A 21,078-nucleotide genomic window follows, 5' to 3' on the forward strand; every position below is an offset into this window, starting at 1 on the left:
TATTCCTTTATTCTCTCTCAGGGGATGTTTTTTTAAATCCGTGTTCTGTCATTAGGCAGTAGTCTTTGCCCTCAACAGCTGGGACAGGAGTGGGCACCATGGACAGCGCTGTTTCAGCCAAAGACGGAACTGTATCCACCCTACCTGTGCCTACCAAACTGTCTGCACGAGGAAGAGACTTGTTCTTTCCTTTCTCCCCTCCCTCCCTCCCTTCCTTCTTTCCTTCCTTCCTCCCTTCCTTCGTCTTTCTTTCTTTCTTTCTTTCTTTCTTTCTTTCTTTCTTTCTTTCTTTCTTTCTTTCTTTCTTTCTTTTTCTTTCTCTCTCTTTCCTCCCTCCCTCCCTCCCTCCCTCCCTCCCTCCCTTCCTTTTTTCTTTCCTTCCTTCCTTCTTTCTTTCCTTCTTTTCTTCCTCCCTCCTTCCTTCCCTCCCTCCTTCCTTCCCTCCCTCCCTGCCAACTGGTGTGTCCTTGCAACCAGGACAGCCCCAAACATATAAAAAGCTCTTAATAATTGTGCCCTAAATTAATTGATTGAACTTAGAATGTAAAATCTTGTGTTTCAATAGAGTATTATCTTCAAATGTTAAAAAAAAACACTGACTTTTCGAACAGAAAACTTACAAAGATTTTTTTTTTTGTATTTTTTTTTTCTGAAGTTGGAAACAGGGAGGCAGTCAGACAGACTCCTGCATGCACCCAACTGGAATCCACCCTGCATGCTCACCAGGGGGCAATGCTCTGCCCATCTGGGGCGTTGCTCTGTTGCAACCAAGGTCATTCTAGTGCCTGAGGCAGAGGCCATGGAGCCATCCCCAACGCCCGGGCCACCTTTGCTCCAATAGAGGCTTGCCTGCGGGAGGGGAAGAGAGAGACAGAGGAAGGAGAGGGGGAGGGGTGGAGAAGCAGATGGGCGCTTCTCCTGTGTGCCCTGGCCGGGAATTGAACTTGGGAATCAACCGCACGCCAGGTTGACGCTCTACCACTGAGCAAACCGGCCAGGGCCAGAGATTTTAATTGAGGTGTACTTGGAGTGGAATAGCTGAGGACTTTTATTGTTTGTGGATTTAAATTTTTGTCCATCCCGGACACACCTGCATTGGCATTTCAGTAATAAAGGCAATTGAATTATATATATGAAAAGCTTTTTCAAAAACATTGCATGGTGATACCAACACGATACTGAGCTGGCCAGTAATCTCTTAGATGTTGTAGTGTGGCTCAGAGTCAGGTACTAGCTATTATTTTGTGTAGATATGATCCATTTATTTATTCGGCTTTTGAGGAGGACATTTCCCATAGTTTCCATGGAGATTTTACTGCTTCTCACTAATGTGTGTTACAGTACCGCTGCCATGAAGATTATAGGTTAAATGTACGTAAAAAGTCTCCTCGCAGTTTATACAGTGCTATGCGGATATTTGTTGTGATGTTGAAAGTGTTAGAACTGGCCCTTTGATTAAAAAGAAATATTTTGTGGAATGCATCCTAATATGAGAAAACAAAGTCAGTTCTTCTGTGAGGCAGTTCCTACTATCTTTCCATTTTGAGAGATTATTCTCAGTTTGATGGTATTACCATGGTGATAGGGCCACCCTTCAACAAAACAAATGGAACCGTAGGCGAGAGCTCCTGATGTCTAGCTCCTGTCTTGGGGTCTTTATCCCAGTACCTTTATCATTGTATGCCATGTCCAATGTTCTGGCTGAAAAGTCACAACAAGTACCCACTTTCTAAGCCAGGCACAACAATTCGGGTTGCTGTTCTCAGAATTCTAAGAAATCACATAAAAGTAAGTGGTGGGAAAAAAAAAAAGGCCATTGGGAAAGGGGTAAACATCCAGTAAAAAAACAGCCTGCGGCTGAATAGAAATACACTTGCTCTCTAAAATCAGATGCGGAAGTATACAGACACAGGCCGGGTGTTATGCTTCATGAGAACCGGGCATCTGGCTTCGCCCTCTGAGGTCTGAAACATGTCTGCACTTCCACAATTGTCAGCATGTATGTGTTCTCTTCTCTACGGAGAGCTCCTGGGGCTGGCTCCCCTGCCTCCTGTTTATGAGATTTATTTCGCTCTTTGAAATAATTGCATGTATAACTTTGACAATTAAATGAACGCTACAGGAGATAGGCTTTGAGTTCTTCAAAAATTCCTGCAGTAAATGTCAGTGGGATACAGGAAATCGTTTTGCATAATACTGTTTGCACAAGGAGAAGGAAAGAAAACATTATTCTAATCAACACAATGTGAAAAGAAGATTTGGACCGATATGCACAATGATCCTGTCACTTCTGCCCAAATATTATATCAAACCATCTTTTCTGGGATAACCATTTTGTCAGTCCAAGATTAGCTCAGTCAGATCTGGGTCCTCCTGAAGCCTTTTCTAGCTGCTCTGCTTACTGGTAAATAAGCAATGAGGTTTTGCCTAGCAACCCCACTGTGGAAACACAGCTTGATTCTGTAAGTGGTGGGGGCAGGGGGCGAGGCAAGGAAAGCCAGGCAGGGACTCGGAGGGCCCCTCTATAGCTTGTTTGTGACGTCACAGACACAACCTGCAATTCTTGGCCGTTTCTGAAGGATGTTCAAGAACTAGAGGGAAATTAACTCGTAGGCAAATAAAAAAAACTTTCAAGATTGTGAGCTAAAATAGTCTGACAGCTCAATCCGGAATCAGCATAGAAGAACCAATGAAGATTCCCCTCATATTGAAAATGAGCTGATTGTATGAGATAATGGACCCAGGAAGGAACAGCCAACATTGACCTCCTGAAGCTAAACAAAGATGATCTTAGCCAGCCACCAGGGCAAAGGGGCAGCATTAAGTCTGGGACTGTCCACATCTAAAAAAATACATGATCTTCTACATCAAAAACGGTCACTAACAATCACTGAGCACTTGGCAGGCACTGTGTGCTAGGTTTTCCCATACTTATGTGATCTTCCAAACAGTCCTATGAGGCAGATTCTCTTATTCCCATTGTATAGAGGAAGAAATGAATGCACAGAGAAGTTTAGACACCTGCCTGAGATCGCCCAGCTGTCTAGCACTGGGGGTGGGGTGTGTCTCAGGACTCCAGGTTCTTAAACACCATCTTACAGTAGTATTGAGTAGTTGCATGGCTAACAAGACTATGAAGCCCAAAGATCACTGGATGAAGTATAAGCTAGTTTCTGGTTATACCTTGAAAATTACAGTTTCAAATGTTCAATTAAGGCAACTTTAAAAAATATAGATCTCTGGAGGGCTGCAAAAACATGAGTATCCAGAATAACGGATATTGCTAAAACCTTAACACCTACACCTTTTCCTTTTATAGTGAAAAATGGGTATTCACATTTTTACACACACACATACACACACATGTATGCAAGGAAGAGTGTGCGCACTCACATACAAAACACTTGATTTCTTATTTATTTATTTATTTATTTTCCAAAGTTAGAAGCTGGAGGCAGTGAGACAGACTCCAGCATGCACCCAACCAGGATCCGCTCAGCATGCCCACCAGGGGGCGATGCTCTGCCCATCTGGGGTGTTGCCCCACTGTGGCTGGAGCCATTCAAGCGCCTGAGGCGGAGGCCATGGAGCCATCCTCAGCACCGGGCCAACCTTGCTCCAATGGAGCCTTGGCTGTGGGAGGAGAAGAGACAGATAGAGAGGAAGGAGAGGGGGAAGGGTGGAGAAGCAGATGGGCACTTCTCCTGTGTGCCCTGTCTGGGAATCGAACCCGAGACTTCCACACGCCTGGCCAACACTCTACCGCTGAGCCAAACGGCCAGGGTCAACACTTGATTTCTTAAGTCCTTAATATACCCCGGTGATTTAAAAAAATTTTTTATTAAGTGAGAGGCAGGAAGGCAGAGAGACAGACTCCCTCATGTGCCCCGATGTGGATCCACCCAGCAAGCCCACGAGCAGGGCAATCCTCTGCCCATCTTGGGCTGCTGTTTTATTGTTCTGAACTGAGCTATTTTAGCACCTGAGGAGGAAGCCAGGGAGCCATCCTCAGTGCCCGGAGCCAAATTGCTCAAACCACTTGAACCGTGGCTGTGGGAGGGGAAGAGAGAGCAAGAGGTCAAGAGAGAGAAGGGGGTAGGGTGGAGAAGCAGATGGCTTCTCTTGGTGCCCTGACTGGGAATCAAACCGGGACTTCCATATGCCGGGCCGATGCTCTGCTACTGAGCCAACCGTCCAGGGCCTCCAGTGATTAAGCTCTCCAATCCTTCTTTGAACATCACCCCAAGTTGTCTGCAGGAAGCAGCCCAGGAACACACTGGCGTGGGCAGTGAGCAGTGCTGACATGTTCACCTTGCTGAGAAACTCTCCAGCAGATAATGCAATCAGGACACCAGGATCTAGGCTTTGTCGTGCACATCCCTCTCTGCCACCAAACAAATCCTGCTCCATGCCACCTCCCCTCCACCCTCCTGCTGAAGCCTGGGAGGGTCTCCAGTTCTCCCCCGATGAGCCCCCTCCTTCTCCAGCCTCAAACTCACTTGGTTTGGAGCTACATTCACATCCCACTTTGACTTAACAAGTGTCGCAGAAACATCCAACTCACTTTTAATATCATTATGTGTTTGAGGAGGACAGTGTATCGGTGAGGTGGGGAATTTTGCCAGCAATTCAATTCACTTAACAATCTGGTAAAATCTGCTTTGGGGCTCTAGATTTTTGCACCTGTCTGAAAGCAAAACTAGATGAATAATAACTAAGTTCCTGGATTCTCAGAGGGGCTCAAGTGCCCCTCCACCCAAAGTCCTTAATATCCAATGTGGAAATTCAGGCAGTGGGGAGAGCATTCCCTGGCTTCTCAGGCAAGTTATCTTGACATGATACTTTCATTTGTGGGAAAAATGGTATTTCAGATACATTTTAAGAAATATCAATAAAATATCTTCTTCTTTTTCCAGCTGGCTTTTCTGAGGAGGTAGGCGGGGACTATATAAGAACAGGAACCGTATTAGTCTTCCCTATTCCCACTTTACATACTGAGTGTCCTCTTCGGAGTTAGAGCTCATGTCTTCCTTTTTATAAAGAAGGATGGCGATTTTTTAGCTTGTCCTTTGCGAGTTTAGGAAACATATTGGTCCAGGAACTAGAGCATGAATAGTGCTGACTTAGATTGTGCAGATAAAGATTCTCCACGGTAATTATTCTTAGTCATTTCATTGCCCTCTCTGGTTTGCCATAGGGACTATGCCTAGGACCCAAGACCCCAGTCGGGTGGGACGGAATGGTTTTGAGTCTTGATCACAGTGGGGAGCAGCTCCCCCCCTTTTCAGCTCTTGTCTCTCGAAGCTTCCCTATACAGAGGAGGCACCGATGTTTCTCCCCAAAAGTCAGAGAGGAAGAGGAGGGTGGGAAGAAGGGGAACAGAGACGAAATCAACCTTCTGTCACTGAGACTTAGCCATTTCTTTGATGAGCACTTACATGATTGAGCCACGTGGGTGAACTTCCCAGAGTCTCTCTGGACCATTTCCGTCCTGGGAAACCTGGCCCCAATGTCCCTGCTGTGAGCGAAGCTTCAGAATTCCTGGACGGTGACAATTTCTTATTCTCAGTCTGCCTTCCCGGAAGGGAGACAGGGCGGCCTCCTCCTCGTGGCTTCTTTTGTTAGGAGAGGATGCTGGCAACTTTGAGCTGGCAAACTGTTGAATAACTTGAAAAGCTGTTGTGGTCTTTTTTCATTACTCCCTAGACTGAGAGTTCATCACATCAGAATTCTATTGTTGGCTCTGCCCTTAATTAGCCGCATCATTTTATGCAAATCCCTTAACCCTTGTGGGCTTCTGTTGCTGCATCTGTGAGTGAGGTTTATGAATGCAAACGTCTGTCTGCACTCTGAGGTCTAATTCACTAGAAGGCAATGACCAGAAAATAGATCACACGGTAAGGATTTCCTGTATTGATTGCCCTAAATGTGGTGTACTTTTGCAGAAAATCAATCTAGGCAGTGTAGAAAGGCCCACGCACTTTGGCGTTACAGATATATGTATGCTAGGATATTGGTTTGGGGAGGTGCTGGTCCTAGGGCCCCCTGAAACAATCTCCAGGGCCAGTTCTGGGGGCTCTGAGACCTGAGGGGTCATTCAGCTTGGAGGCAATGCCAGGTTGTCTTGCGTGCGTTGAAGGAGAACACTAATGATGCTTCAGGTCCTCTGGCCTCCACGGTGTGACTCCTTTACCCCAGGATCAGTGCACTCCCGTTGCACGTGCACTTTCACCTCTGCACGTGACTCCTCCGGGAGCCCATGCGCACTGCAGTTTCTACCACTCACTTTAGCCAGTGACCCTGTCATTCTGACTTCAACTCCTGTCCTGACCCTTGCGGGTAATACAGCTAGCTGACAAACACGATGCCCACAGCACCGGCACAAACACGAGTGTTTGAGAGGAAGGAGTATGCTCTAAATGTCCAAGCCCAGCAGGGGAAGGCGGTGAGGAAGCGCCCCAATACATGCCCGGACTCTGCCACACACGTGGGTGGGGTGGCTAGGCGTTGTGTTTGCAGCCAAGCACGCTGGCGGGTCTCAGGTCAGACCCCGCCCGCAGCGTACCCCCTTTGACGCGAGGGAAACGAGGGAGAGGCCCGTCCCCAGCCCAGGAACGAGCTCCAGACCGAGGCCCTTCTTGGGAAACGATGTGTTGGCACTGGTGAGGGAGGTAGCGTCGCCATCGGGCTGTGGTCACGGACCCGGGCAGGGGACAGTCAAGGCATGAGCTAAGTGGGGCGCCTTGATCAGGAGCCCACCAGCAGGCTTCACGGGGCCTGAGGAGCACCTAGAACACCTCAAAACATCTGCAGGTGCATTTTTCTAGGAGAAGGTCTGCAGCTTTCATTAGATTCTCACGAAGCTGCCCATGACCAGAGGGAGGTACGGTAAAAGCCACTGATGCAATACATTTTTTTTTTTTTCATTTTTCTGAAGCTGGAAACAGGGAGAGACAGTCAGACAGACTCCCGCATGCGCCCGACCGGGATCCACCCGGCACGCCCACCGGGGCGATGCTCTGCCCCCCAGGGGGCGATGCTCTGCCCATCCTGGGCGTCGCCATATTGCGACCAGAGCCACTCTAGCGCCTGAGGCAGAGGCCACAGAGCCATCCCCAGCGCCCGGGCCATCTTTGCTCCAATGGAGCCTTGGCTGCAGGAGGGGAAGAGAGAGACAGAGAGGAAAGCGCGGCGGAGAGGTGGAGAAGCAAATGGGCGCTTCTCCTATGTGCCCTGGCCGGGAATCGAACCCGGGTCCTCCGCACGCTAGGCCGACGCTCTACCGCTGAGCCAACCGGCCAGGGCCTAATACATTTTTTTTTTAAATGTATCTCTTGTCCTCTGGGTCCGAGGTGATGAAGCTGACCTGTCTTTCTCCTTCACTGTTCCCAGAAAAAGCAAGTGAGTCAGACCAAGATCCGGGTCATCTCAACCATCCTGTTCATCTTGGCCGGCTGCGTCGTGTTCGTGACAATCCCCGCCGTCATCTTCAAATACATCGAGGGGTGGACGGCCCTGGAGTCCATTTACTTTGTGGTGGTCACTCTCACCACGGTGGGCTTCGGGGATTTTGTGGCAGGTAAGCAGCCTGGGCGCCCCGGTCGCCAGGCCCCGTGGGTGGTGCTTTCCAAATCCACGAGAAGGTAAGCTGTGGGAGAAGCAAATGGAAGAGGCCCAGTGTCCCGCTGCTGTGCACAGGCTCAGGTCGAGCCCGTGGTCCCTGTGATCTAAACAGCATCGGGCTCCTGCCGTGAGAGGAGCGCCAGCCCCGCCTTCCCCAGGACACTCACCGCCCTTATTGTCGTATGAATTATGCACGAGCGAAATGAATTTCTCATTGAATTTTGGACTTTTGAATTGTATTAAGGCTCCTTGAATCCGTCGAAAAAGGCTGTATTAATTAGCAAGTGGCAAATGTGAAACTCTGGAGAGATTAGCACGGAGCTTAGCCTGCCACGATCTGCAGATTAACCTTGCTGCTGCCAAGAGGTGAGGGCCATTGTCCCCTCAAACGTGGTCCTGGGTGGACCCACAAAGCTTAGGACTCAGTTGACAGGCAGGAGCTGAGCCCTGCCCCCCGAGGGAATAGAGCAGAATGGAGTCTGCATGAATGTATAGTGGCAATAGCCTGCACTGTGAGAACAGACCCCAGCGGGCTGGGTGTATGGAAGCGGAAGGAAACCACCATTCCTTTCAGCCCGGGGCAGGCGGCTGGCAACGAAGGGAGAGCTGCCCTCCTACGTGCTCCCAGGGGGTGGCAGGAAGGCGGGCATAGAGGTGGCCGTCCCTCTCCTTCTAATAAGATAGGTCCAGAAGGTCAGACTATCAGTCTTTTTTTTTTTACTCCAAGAGGCGAGTGCTTTGATTAAACACCTCTATCCTAAGTTCAAACTGTTTGGATGGAGTGTGTGTGTGTGGCATGTGTGGCACTGACCCTTGATCATTTGCAGGCTGCACTCCCAGACCAACTGTCCTTCCTTTGGCATTTGATCTGGCTGTGCCCTGGCCTCCCCGTGGAGTACGAGCCCACGAGGACAGGGACCTTGTCCCCGGGAACCTGGAAGACAGGAAATTCTAGGGGGATGGTGGAGGCTCATCAAAAGGCACGAGTGCCTCCTCGTGAATTCTGTGACCCAGGTGACACAGCACAGTGGTGTCGCAGCTCTTCCAACCGGGCAGGTGACGACTGATGTCCACTTTGTAGAAATACCAGTTTTCACGTTGCCTTTCTTTTTATTGACTAAGGACTAAGAATCGCAAAATTGAAGGGATTAAAAATTGTTTCTAAAAGAGCCTGGGACCCTATGAGTCTTCCCTTATGCACAGTGCTCAGCTGTTGTGTAGCTCCTCACCCCACCTGGGGCTGGGGGAAGGCACCTGGTGCCATGTGATTAGGGACCTGAGCTCTGGACTGAAGCCACAGGGAAACTGAGGAAAGGGAGAGGAACGGTCATCTGGTTAGCCCCCGAGCATCACGCGGCACCGGTCTGTGGGACACCAGACTGGGGTTCCTGTGATGGTATTGGCAGCTGCAGTGCAGAACCATTTCACAGAGAGCATTGAGCCCCCCCCCCCCCCCCGGCCCCTAGCGTAATCTGCGCTAGTTGTGCCTCAGAGCGCTCTGTGCAGATCCTGGTCTGTCTGGAGGATCGCCCGGTAGAGGACACTGGTGAAGGCCCCTGCTCTAATAGTGCTCAATTCAGTCTGTTACTCTATTAACCTGGGGCATGAGTAGCGGAGCCCTGGGAATACGTTATTTTAAAAATATATGATTTTATTTATTTGTATTACAGACTGAGCACTTAGCACATACCAGCACTTGACTGTATCCTTACTGACCGAGCGAAGGCGTGACCAGCACAGTCACAGGTGTGGCACTGTTTTCATTTTCTTACTTCCACTGATAACAGAGCCGTATTTCCTTTGTCTGGAGGTCTGCACAGACAGGGATCTCTTGCAGTTCACAGTGCTGACTGTAGTTAGACCAGGCCCTTCTCGAATTTCTAGGCTTACATGGGTGGGTCCAAAGACTGCATGCCTTAGGTTGGCTGTTTATCACAACCTTTTTGGCCAACACTCTAAGAGTGACAGGGAAGGATGCCTGATTGTTTTAAAAGGTATATTAACAAGAGTTGATGGTTGCTGTGATTTAACATGATATCAACTCTACTAGAAATAGAACCGGAACACTGATCTCCACACAGGACTAAGTGCTGGTTTATTCTGGTAGCTGACTCGCATTAGGACAGTGAGCAACACTGTAGCATTTCACAACCCTGACCAGGAGCACAGGGAAAGCTCCAATTGTGGGCAACGGCTAATAGAGGAACAGGCAGAAAGATGATTAATGCGTTGTTCACTGGCGCACCCTAGTGACGATCTTTGTTGGGTGATGGTGGCTGGCTAAGGTACATAGTGGCTCTCAGTCAGCCTCAAGGAGAAAGCTGAGGAGTTCTCTGGCTAGGCGCAGAAACAAAATGAACCTCAAAAGCCACTTAATGCTGCAGGAGCTCCAATAGCATCCTAGAGAAAGCTGTGGGGGACAGTCGCCTAAAGGGAAAGGACAGAGGCAGCCAAACCAAACTCAGGAGGGCTTGCTATGGAGCCCTTTGGCAATGTTTGGAATTCTAATTTTAAGAAGTGGCGGTAGACATTTAGAAATACTGAGACATCGGTGGGCTGCATTGAAAAGCGAGTTACCAGAGGGTGGAGGGGGTTGGGGGACCGAGAGAGAGAGGTGAAGGGATTAAAAAGTACAGACTGGCAGTTAGAAAATAGTCACCGGGATGTAAAGTACAGCACAGGGAATACAGTCGACATTATTGAGATAACCATGTATGGGTACCAGTTAGGAACTGGAAATATTGAGGGGAACACTTTGTAACATCTATGATTGTCCAACCACTAAGCTGTACACTTGAAACCAATACAAAATAAACTTTAATTGAAAATTAAAAAAAAAAAAAAAGGGTTCGTTTGCATTGAGAAGAACCACAGGCCACAGGCCACAATGCTTGTCCCGGTACCTGTGGGAAATACAGCTGATACCATGAGAGTTTAATATGGATTTGGTGGTGGTTACAACCCTGACCCAGCAGGAACGACTAATCACTCATCACGTAATAGCACAGTTACCAATACATGGCTAATGTCGGTTGTCTTAGTAATGGCCACCTGCCTGGTTCACTGGGCAGCATGTCTCACAGAGAACAAGGCTGACATCAATTATTTCATGGAATATCCCCACTTCTTTAGAAGAGGGGCTGGGCTTGGAACCCATTTTTGCCTGGCTACCCTTGGCAGTGTCTGTGGGAGGGCTGGAATAGATTGGCTAATTATTTGGAATAAATGACTGGTTCGTTCAACAAAACAACCAGTCAATGCAATTAGGCAACTGGCCAGTCTGGTCTGATGGATTTTTTCTGTAATCCCTATTTATAAAATAAAGGGATTGTTCTGGCTGGCCTGGAAGGTCCCTTTTAGTTCTAGCGTGGTCGTGGTGGTTCTAATTACTCAGTCTAATTGACCCTTTGGATTAGCACTATGTAAACACCAGCCCCGTTAGCAGTAAATCACTATGGCTTGGATCAACGTCTCGGAAATGCTGTGTGTAAAGGCTCGTGGTAAACGCACGTGTGCTTAAGAAGAAGAAGTAAAACCCGGTTCCATGCATTGCAAACCATTTGGGAGGATTTCATGGTGTTTTATTTCTATTAAATTTAAAGAAGTTTAAGAAAAATTGACAACTGGGCCTGATCCTCCAGCTCAAGCCACTCACTGTCAAGCTCAGGTGGAGAATAGGCGGATCGGGTTGGCCACTGACATGTTTTTGCTATGGGAGCTGTGGTGAGTGGTCAAGTAGCAAAGGAAGATCATCCACAAGTCAGGCTCCTTAGAGACGGGACACATCTTTTGCTCGCCTCCCACTGCCTGCCACGTCTTGTACGCAGCAGGCCTAATGGCTGAGTGTTAGACAGTGACGGGGTGACATCTCCGCTACATGGACCGGATTCTGTTTGCTCTGCAAAGACCATTTGCTGGATCCTGCTTAAAGTAACGTCTGGTTGTTTTCAGGGGGAAATGCTGGCATCAATTACCGGGAGTGGTACAAGCCCCTAGTGTGGTTTTGGATCCTTGTTGGCCTCGCCTACTTTGCAGCAGTCCTCAGTATGATCGGAGATTGGCTTCGGGTTCTGTCCAAAAAGACAAAAGAAGAGGTAGGACCCCCTCCCAGATCCTACAGATGTTCCTGAGATCAGATACGCTCGTGTCAAGAACGTCCTGTCTCTTTCCTATGGGCTCGAGTGTTTCTTACTCAGTGAAGGGCTCACGAGGCTTCCTGGTCTGGAACCGCTACCTAAGAGCCAAGTGAAATGGAGTAACAATTATTCTGGGGTCCCTTTTTGGCAGGTGGGAAAATCTGGTGACTTACTCCCCAACCCATGGATCTTGGAGAGGCTAATAAAGAATACCTTAGTTTGAAACATGGAATGAAAACTAAAAGAAAAATATTGATATAGTCAGCAGAGGCCGACTGTGGTTGAGGGAGGCGTGCAGTCTCCCCTCATCAGGAAATACGTGAGGGAGGCTTAGAAAATTCATAAAAAGCTTGAGAAAGCCTGCCTATCCTTCAGGTCACGGGGTCTGTATGGAAACGCGCTGGAACACCGTGAATGTTTCTTGATTCTGTGTGAGACTGAAGTCACCGAGCAGTAGGCAGCCACGGGAAAGTGAACTCAAGGGGTCCCTGTCGCCTGTATCCCCGCCTGGCTGTCCAATGAGTAGATAAGCATACCCCAGGAGCGTGCAGCCTTTACTCCTGCATGTAAACGTGCAGGAAACTTACACAAAGGCAAGAAGAGGGAGCCTAGGAAGGAAAGGTAGAATCTTGTGAGTTAAAAAAAAAAATTCCATGTAGTTCTTTTAGGAAGAGGGGAAAAGAAATAAGAAAGGAAGAGGCAAGGGAAAGAGAAAGAAAGAGGTAAAGAAAGGTAAGAAGATTTAAAAGACCAAGAAATAAAAGGAGGGGTAGCTTCTTTAAGAGCAACTGTTCATTCTATATAGAAGGGCTCAGGAGAAAGTTGCTGAATGTGGAAATGTGTAGTCTCATTCCTGGGCACGATGTGAATTTTCCTGGCACACAGGAACACTGGCAGTGCAGCCTGTGTCAGGCTGATTCCCCAGGGAGCTAACAGAACTGCTGAAAATCGGCTATAACAAAAGGGAAAGTAGCACCATAAATATTGACTTTCCTCAACGCAGAAGTGTGAATTCCTCTCTGTATAGGAAAGCGTGGGATGTACTGTCTGCCCTGCTGAATAAGAGCCGAGATGTGACAGTGATCTGCGTGCAGAGCCTCACTCTGAGCATGTCCCCTTTCTGCACCCTGACCAGGGAGATTTGGTTACCAGGCACCCTGGGGGGGTCTTCTTAAACCAGGTGAAGCCCGATAGCACATAACCACAGCATGGCCCAGATACAGGGTGACCGGCAGGCCCAGTTTCCCCAGGACTAAGGGAGTTCCTAGGATGCAAGACTTTACCTTTTAAAATCGGGGGTCCCAGGCTAACTGGAACAGGTTGGTCATCCTACCCAGATAAGCCATTGGAGGGAAAGGGAAGGGCCAAGGGCCTTCCGAATATCTGCTTTGTGTGTAGGACTGAGCTAAGTGCACATCTTTATCTCACTATACCAGTCAGCAAACTGTGGCTCGTGAGCCATATGCGGCTCTTTGGCCCCTTGAGTGTGGCTCTTCCACAAAATACCACGTGCGGGCGCAAAGGCCAGCTTAGGAGCACCCTAATTAAGTTCATAACAATGTACCTACCTATATATAGCTTAAGTTTAAAAAATTTGGCTCTCCAAAGAAATTTCAATTGTTGTACTGTTGATATTTGGCTCTGTTGACTAATGAGTTTGCCGACCACCGCCCTATGCCCTCTGTCAGCTGGCCATGGTTACCCCAGCAGCGCAGAAGGAATGGGGCTGCGCTGTTAAGGAGGGGGTGGACACATCCCTGAAACCCTTTAGGCCTGTCCAACTCAAAATACGGCTTTCTCACCCAGAATGTCATTGGCCTGTCCTTCAGTCCACTCCAAATCTCAGGCTTCCCTTGGGTTCTCCAGCAGGTGTGCCTCCCTGAGCCACATTAGTCACGAGCCAATTTGAGATGAGTAGTTAGGGGGCAGGAGGGACCAGGGCAGAAGCAGCGTTTCACACCCCCCCCCATGTCTGCGTGCCCCTCCCTCCCCGCCCCGAGCCAGCCTTCCCATTGGGACACCCAAGGGCTGTGGGCGCTGGGGGCCGGGCAGAGAGGACTTTCTCAGCGTGCTGTTGCTCTTCTGTGTCCCGGCCAGGTGGGGGAGATCAAGGCCCACGCGGCCGAGTGGAAGGCCAACGTGACGGCCGAGTTCCGGGAGACGCGGCGCCGGCTCAGCGTGGAGATCCACGACAAGCTGCAGCGCGCCGCCACCATCCGCAGCATGGAGCGCCGGCGCCTGGGCCTGGACCAGCGCGCCCACTCGCTCGACATGCTGTCCCCCGAGAAGCGCTCCGTCTTCGCCGCGCTGGACACCGGCCGCTTCAAGGCCTCGTCCCAGGAGAGCATCAACAACCGGCCCAACAACCTGCGCCTGAAGGGCGCCGAGCAGCTGAGCAAGCACGGCCAGGGCGCCTCCGAGGACAACATCATCAACAAGTTCGGGTCCACCGCCAAGCTCACCAAGAGGAAAAACAAGGACATCAAGAAGACCTTGCCCGAGGACGTCCAGAAGATCTACAAGACCTTCCGCAATTACTCCCTGGATGAGGAGAAGAAAGAGGGGGAGACGGAAAAGATGTGCAACTCGGCCCACTCCAGCACGGCCATGTTGACGGACTGCGCCCAGCAGCCCGCGGGGCTGGAGAACGGCATGGTCCCCACGGACACCAAAGACAGGGAGCACGAGAACAACGCGTTACTTGAAGACAGAGACTGAGCGTCCCGGACGTTGGACTTGGTGAAGCGTTGTGTTTTTGTTTTTGTTTTTTAAAATATATATTCACCCCGAGACACGTGCCTTAAAACAGACTTCTCGTTAGTCTGGAATTACATAGCATTGAAGAATATATTTCACTGTGCCATAAAGGACTGAGAAAGCTTGCTCTGCCAAATCAAAGGACTTTGCTTCTGATAGGGAGGGACCGCAGGACAGCCAGGGAGCGTTCGCCTGCGCTGGAGGTGGTGGCTGCCAATGTCGCGGGCCTCTAGGGGTGGGGTGGGACGGGGTGGGGCGGGGGGCAGTGCTGCACCCCGTGCAGTGCACCCTGGATGGCACACAGGGAAGGGCAGCTGTTCCCTAGGCCAGCCTTCTGGAGGGGACAGCGGTGTCCATCATGTTGAGTCTCATTTTCCGAACCTTCCGTTAGCGACATGTGCACACGCAGAAGGGGACCGGATTCGGGGGTACACTTGTACCTGTAACTAGGGTTTTGAGTTGACATTTGGCAGGTTGCACTGAGCTTGCGTTCTGGTCCGTTTAGTGCATACTTAGTCTTTCTCAGCTCCAAATGAATGTCTGTGGGACCCGAGAGCGCCTGGAACTTGTTGGAAGCCGATTAGAGCACACGTGGGGAGAAGGTGCCATTGCTTTCCTCATTACAAAGAAGAAAGAATACTCACAAACATCACACTGTGGTTATCACCTCAACTAAGGACAGAAGCCCACTGCGTCTGGTCTTTCCCGCAGGGGTAGGTGGTCCAAACGAGCTTGCAAGCATCGGCGGAAGGCGCAACCTCAGCTGCTGCATGGTTGCAGGCAGAAATCACGCATTTTCCTCAGTGGATACAGCGGTGAGAATAAACTGGTTTTGAAATGTTCGTGTTCACTTTTCTAGTGGAACTTTAACTCGTTTTGATAAGCGGGGGCGGGGGGGGGGATAAATACCAAAACTATTGCCTTGCATGATGCCAGTGGCTTGCTGTTCTGTCTAGCTGATCCTAAATTTTTATAAAAAATAGACATCCTGCATGTCTGAGACACACCGAGGAGGACCACGGCATCATTCCATCTCAGGGCTTCTTGTCCCTTTGGGTGTCTTAGGGTAGACGTAGTTACGAGAGCCAATCTTGCTGTCTCCAAACAGAAGGAAAACTACTCCCTCAACCAGCCCTTGTACAAGACGATCGAGTCGTTTTAATTGCTTGCAGCTTAAGTGCCATTAATGCCGTTTAAAAAAAAAAAGTATACTTAAAAAAAGTATTTCAAATATTTTACTTTTACGTTTGGGCGTTTCTTTATTTTGAAAGCATTCCTTTTCCTTGCGTGTTTCCTTATATCTAACACCTGCCATTGCAACACCAGTTGGAATACAAATGTGATTGTTTCAAGGCCAACAGTAACAAACACATGATAATTGCTCCCCAAGGTTAGAACATTGGGCGAAGGAAAGCAGGGGAATGGCTAGACATCAGTGTTGAGAGGAAGATTTTAAATGGATTTTTATCAGGGGTGGGGGGGGGGGAATATGTGCTAGTGCAACCAGCCTCTGTGAGCCTCAGATTTTTTCATAATTGGCTGGTCCTTATACTGGTTCAGACTTAGCTATTTGGGCCTGGCGATACACTCAAGCACCAGACCTGGCGACAACAGCAAGTGGCTGGTTATGGGCTTCTGCTGCTCAGTGCCACCTTTTGGGGATTTTTACATGATTCATACACAAAGGGATTGATCAGAATATCACAGGATGAGCGGAGACTTCCAGGGAAATTTATACCCCCCGCATCCTTAACGCTGGTTCCCTGGAGATTGCTTCGCAGCCATTTCTCCCAAGGGCACAACTCTCCGTTGCCTGGAGCACGGGCAGCGACGCCCTCCCCTCGCCCCACAAGCTCTTAGGCTCTAGTTAAAGTCTGGCGTTGCTTTGGGGAAGGGGCCAAGTAGGAATCAACTTTGACGAGGCCCTTCCTGTGCAAGGTGAGTTTGGGTTCAGGCCTCCGTGGGGCTGGAGCTGTGGCTCACGGGCGGCATCCTGTGTCCACACAGTAGTAAACTGACGACTGAGAAACGTGTGTGCAGGTGTGGACCAGGGTTCTGACTATGGGATCACTGCAGCCCGAAGAAGTGTTTTTCAGGAAATTGGTAGATAACTGGGATTTTCTCTCCTATCAAGTGACAAGCTTTCTGATTTAACTGTCCACGGGTCTCATTCACTTGGGTTTGCATCCTCTACTCCTTGGCACCCTCTTTATGGTAGTCAGTGTGTGAAAATTCTAGACCCGGCAGCCGGAGCTGTCCAAAAGGCTTCCCTGTCATTGATCCGCTGGCTTCCGTGGACCAGGAACTAGATTAGGCACTTTACGGGCATTAGCCCACTGAAACCTCACAGCGACACTCTGTGGGAAATGTTTGCAAACCCCTCACACAGGGAAGCTCAGTAATCACAGAATGGCCAGAAAGTAGAGCTGGTGTTCACGACCTGTCTGACCACAGTCTGCTTTCGACTCTGCTACAGCGTCCGTGTAGTGCGGGCACCCTTGTGAGTGCATGTGCGTGTGCACGCGTGTCTTTCCAGTTTCATGGGCACAGCAGACAGAGGTGGGGAGGAGATCTCTCTACCAAGAGGATACAAGGTCTTTGTGTGAACGTGGCCTAAAATGTTGTCCTTGCAGACGCTTGCTGTACGTCATTCTCGTTTTGGTTTTGGTAATGTTGTGTGTGGCACCCTTTCTGTGTTGTTGAAATGCCCCTCAAAAGCACTCTTTCGCACTTTACTTGCTTACCTTGCAGGAACTCCGCCTAGAGCAGGAATCAAACAATTCAAAACGCTAAGCTGCACACTCTACCAAATAGAACGGGGGATGGCATGTGCATAGATGCTTTCCCAAGTGAGCTCAGTCAAAGGCACTGAAAATAGCTCATGCCTGAGAGTGGGGAAATCTCCAATATATACAACCCTCTCCCCGAGGACAGATGAGGCAAGGCCCTGATGAATCAGATCAAAGAAGAGTCGCCCCCCCCCCCCCCGCCATGGAGATAGAGCTAGTTGTACGTGGGCAAGGAGCTTGACAAACTATGTAATCTCCAAAGGAGAAGCCGAGAGAGAATGAGAGGCTAGGTTGCTTTTCTGTGTACAAGCAAAGATGTGGGGGTGCCCAGTTCTTCTGAAGTAGCTTGAATGGTAGTATTTAAAGATGGGGCCAAATGGCAGGTGGAAAACGTGTGGCGAAGGCAGAGCTGCTGCCGATCTGACCACCTATCAGCACAACCCTGCCCTTCCGACCTGCCCGCCCCGCCCCACAGAAAGGGCGCACACCCAGTGTCCATAGCTTCACCTATAATCAGGTCCAGAATTTTTCTCCCAAAACAGAAGTTTCTTGGTGACAGCCGAGGGATAACTTGAAGAGACTGTAGCTCAGTACCTACCCTAACCCAACTGAGACTCGAGGAATTGATCGCTTTGGGGGTCAGGCCTTAATGTGTGTATAGGTAGAGGTGTCCTGGGCCTGCCACTAAGGTGACTGGGACCATTTGGCTGTGCTCTACCAGTCCTAGCCTGTGATTGTGGGTACCTCTGTCCCCTCGCCTACAATCTCTGTTACCTCATCAGCACATCGAAGGAGCTGAACAGAGATAATTGTCAAAGTCTCTCTTTGTTCTGCAGTTCTCTGACCAACATCCCCTGGTCTACGACTTAAACTTATTAAGAAGGTTTTTTAGCTGGATTTGTGAATACTGACTGATGGGTCCCCTCATTCTAAGGCTAAGAAGAGAGCTTAGTCCCCTGCTCTTTGGGATTTGTGTTCTGGGTGATTGATGGATACCAGATGTATTTGAGAGCCAGGTGTCCAAACTAGCATTGTGCCCTGTGTAGGCTGGCTGTCCTCCCTCGCAACACACTGTCACCCTGAGGGCTCGTGCTATGCGGGCATTTTTTGCATGGTGTTAAGACTATGTGAAGAATTTTAAGCTGTCGCTATTTGCTGTTACTGGCAGTACAGGTTCCCTGTGATTACTTCATAAATTCACTTGCTGTAGGCGTCTCTCACTCAGACACACACGTACACATGTGCACACACACAGGAAATGGCTGCTTTGGGTGCTGTGGGGACCGTTTCGTGTTGAAAGTCTTGGTTGTGCTCGACATTAGCAACCCCCCCCCTTGCCTCCATCTGATATGATAGCATTTCCTGGCTGAGTCAGCGCGGCTCATCTGTGTGCTTGGTTTGGGGGACACGTGAGAACGTGGCCAGAATTTGGGTAGGGCAGATTTGAATGTACAGTAGAGTATAGACCATCCCATGTGCACCATGGATTCTGAACCATAAGGAAGGCACAGGAAAACAAGCCTGCAGAGACTCTCTGAAGAGGGAAAGAAAAAACGCCAGCACTGCATTCCATGTCTCTGCTTTCTGCATCCATCCCGCTCATGTTTCAAGCGGGGCCCATTCTTTCTCACCGTTATGATGCAATTGTGTGCAAAGCAGTGGCTGTGTGAGCACAGGGAGTTTTTGGTTGAATGACGGAAGAGCTAATAATTAATCATGGCCTTAAGGAAAATAAAAATGGTAACTCTCAGAAACAAAGTTGACTTTAACCTGGCACAGTGGCTACTGTTCATTCTGCACAGGGCAGCTGGAAGAGCAGGCCAATGGCACGGCCCTGAGGAAGCCCGGCACTCTGTCCTTGTTCCATACACCTGCCGCCCTGTGCTCCCTGCTCCTGTCTGTTATCCATGTAACCTCAATCCCCCCCGGGGGGGGGGGGCTAAGTCACACAACATCAGCGCTGTGGCATCAGTGAGAAATAAGGTGTCTCTGATTTTGCTGAAGGTGATGATCATTTCACAGGTGCCTCAGAGGTTTGGAATCTCCTTTCTGTTCTTGGTTTTTATGAGAAAAATCTCAAATATGTTCCCTGTGCATTACAAATAAAAATCCCGAGAGGACTCCCGTGCTGTGGGTGCCACAGACTTGTGCTGCAGAGGGTCATTGGAAAATCTCTCCTTTGCCACCAGGCCGGTGAGCTTGAAGGGGGGAGGTGCTGTGGTACCTAGAAGAGATATGCAAACCGGTCCCCATGCCAGCCTCAGGCCTCCCCCCATCCCTGAGTCACAGCCGGGGCCCTGGGGACAATGACCACGATAAACCCACGTGTGGAGGTGTTTTACCTATTTTTCTCTCTGTAGGATTTCATGGTGCTTTAAAAAAAATAAAAGGCATTTTACAGAAAATAATGTGGGGTCGGGGGGAGGGAATTTCATAATGTTCTTAGGAAAAGTACAAAAAGCAGATTTTGCTTGTAACATTTCAATAAGCTGTGCTGCTACTGTCTTTATTTGATGATGTAATTTTTTTTTTCAATGATGGAGAAAATTGCAACAAAGACCTTCTGGAAGATCCACTGCCATGTCTGTCCTGTTTTCTTTCGTGGGGCTCAGTGGTTGATAGCGGCTGGGTTGGAATCTGCGTTCCGGGTCCCAGGGCCTCTGGGGACAGGCTTCCTGCCCGGCTGGGCGCTGACATGTGCTCCTTGGGGCAGAGCCCATGACAGTTCATAGTCTTGCAGGTGGACAAGCCCACTGCAGCCCAAGAGGAGCGTCTTCAGCCAGCATCGTCGTGTGCACCTCTGCGGTTTTATCTGGTCCTCAGTGCGTGCCCCGGCTCCCGGAGGCCGGACGGCACGACGTCGCATCATCTGGGACCCAGGTGAGGCGCTGCCTTTGGACGTTGTGCTCAGTCCACCGGTGTCCAGTGGACATACCACTCCCCTGGCGCCCAGATCTCCAGGCTGTCTTTGCTTTTTGCCCTTGCCATGTGCCTGTCAGCCGTGGGCTCGAAATAATGGGTCGTGGAGAGAAAATGCCCACTGTTTCTGAGCACCTGTCATGTGTCAGGTTCTGTGCTAGGGGGGTTACAAACATGCCAGGGGGTCTTCCGAATGAAACAAGGTGGGTTTCTTCATTCTGTAGGTGAAGGCTTTGAGGTTTGGAGGGAAGAAGAAGCTCCCAACCTCAGTCAATCAGCTCTGCTGGATGCAGCTGCATTCGGGAAAAGTGATGCGTTCTTTCTGGCTTGCCCTCCCTGCCTCCCCTTCCCACCTGTGAGAAAGGCGTGCCATGATGTCAGCCGTGAATTCCCGGCTGTGGCGCGGAATGGTCAAGTGGCCTAACGTGATGGCAGTCAAGGCCAATAACCTCACGCAGGCTAACCCAAACATGACTGCTGGTCATGGGCTGGGCAGGGACAGAGCTGGCTCATATTTTTATTGTTTTTATAAACCTGACACAGTGCGTGGCACATGGCAGGAGCTCAAAGTGATCAGATTGGTCACGGATCTGCTTGCCCTTCAGGAGAACACCCAGCAGCGCTGGTCTATCAGGCCGGTAGGCATTTTGCCTCATTGTACACCAACGCCTGCTGCCACCGTTTCTGAATTCCTTGCCAAGCCATCCAAATGGCCCAGGATTTTGTCTTTTATCTCCAGGTCTCTGCATAGGCTGTCCCTTCTGAAAGTCTTCCTCACTGATGAGCCCCCTTTTCCAGTTCAGGACCACCTGACTCATTCCAGTCCCTTGGTACCAAGCACACTCCTTCCCATC

The 21,078-nt window shown here is 49.7% G+C and overlaps 1 protein-coding gene across 4 annotated transcripts in view; it reads left to right on the forward strand.

Annotated features, from left to right (window-relative positions):
- The window catches only part of KCNK10 (potassium two pore domain channel subfamily K member 10), a 133,590-nt gene extending 113,715 nt beyond the window's left edge, over window positions 1-19,875 (forward strand). For all 4 annotated transcript variants that reach the window (XM_066275504.1, XM_066275502.1, XM_066275505.1 and 1 more), the window contains exons 5-7: window positions 7,393-7,579; window positions 11,575-11,717; window positions 13,857-19,875. In XM_066275504.1, the coding sequence (XP_066131601.1) occupies window positions 7,393-7,579; window positions 11,575-11,717; window positions 13,857-14,477 (951 nt within the window). In that variant the 3' untranslated portion in view covers window positions 14,478-19,875. The remainder of the gene's footprint in view (window positions 1-7,392; window positions 7,580-11,574; window positions 11,718-13,856) is intronic.
- Window positions 19,876-21,078: the final 1,203 nt, after the last annotated feature.

This window comes from Saccopteryx bilineata, chromosome 4 (genome assembly GCF_036850765.1).
Source record: "Saccopteryx bilineata isolate mSacBil1 chromosome 4, mSacBil1_pri_phased_curated, whole genome shotgun sequence".
Taxonomy (NCBI): domain Eukaryota; kingdom Metazoa; phylum Chordata; class Mammalia; order Chiroptera; family Emballonuridae; genus Saccopteryx; species Saccopteryx bilineata.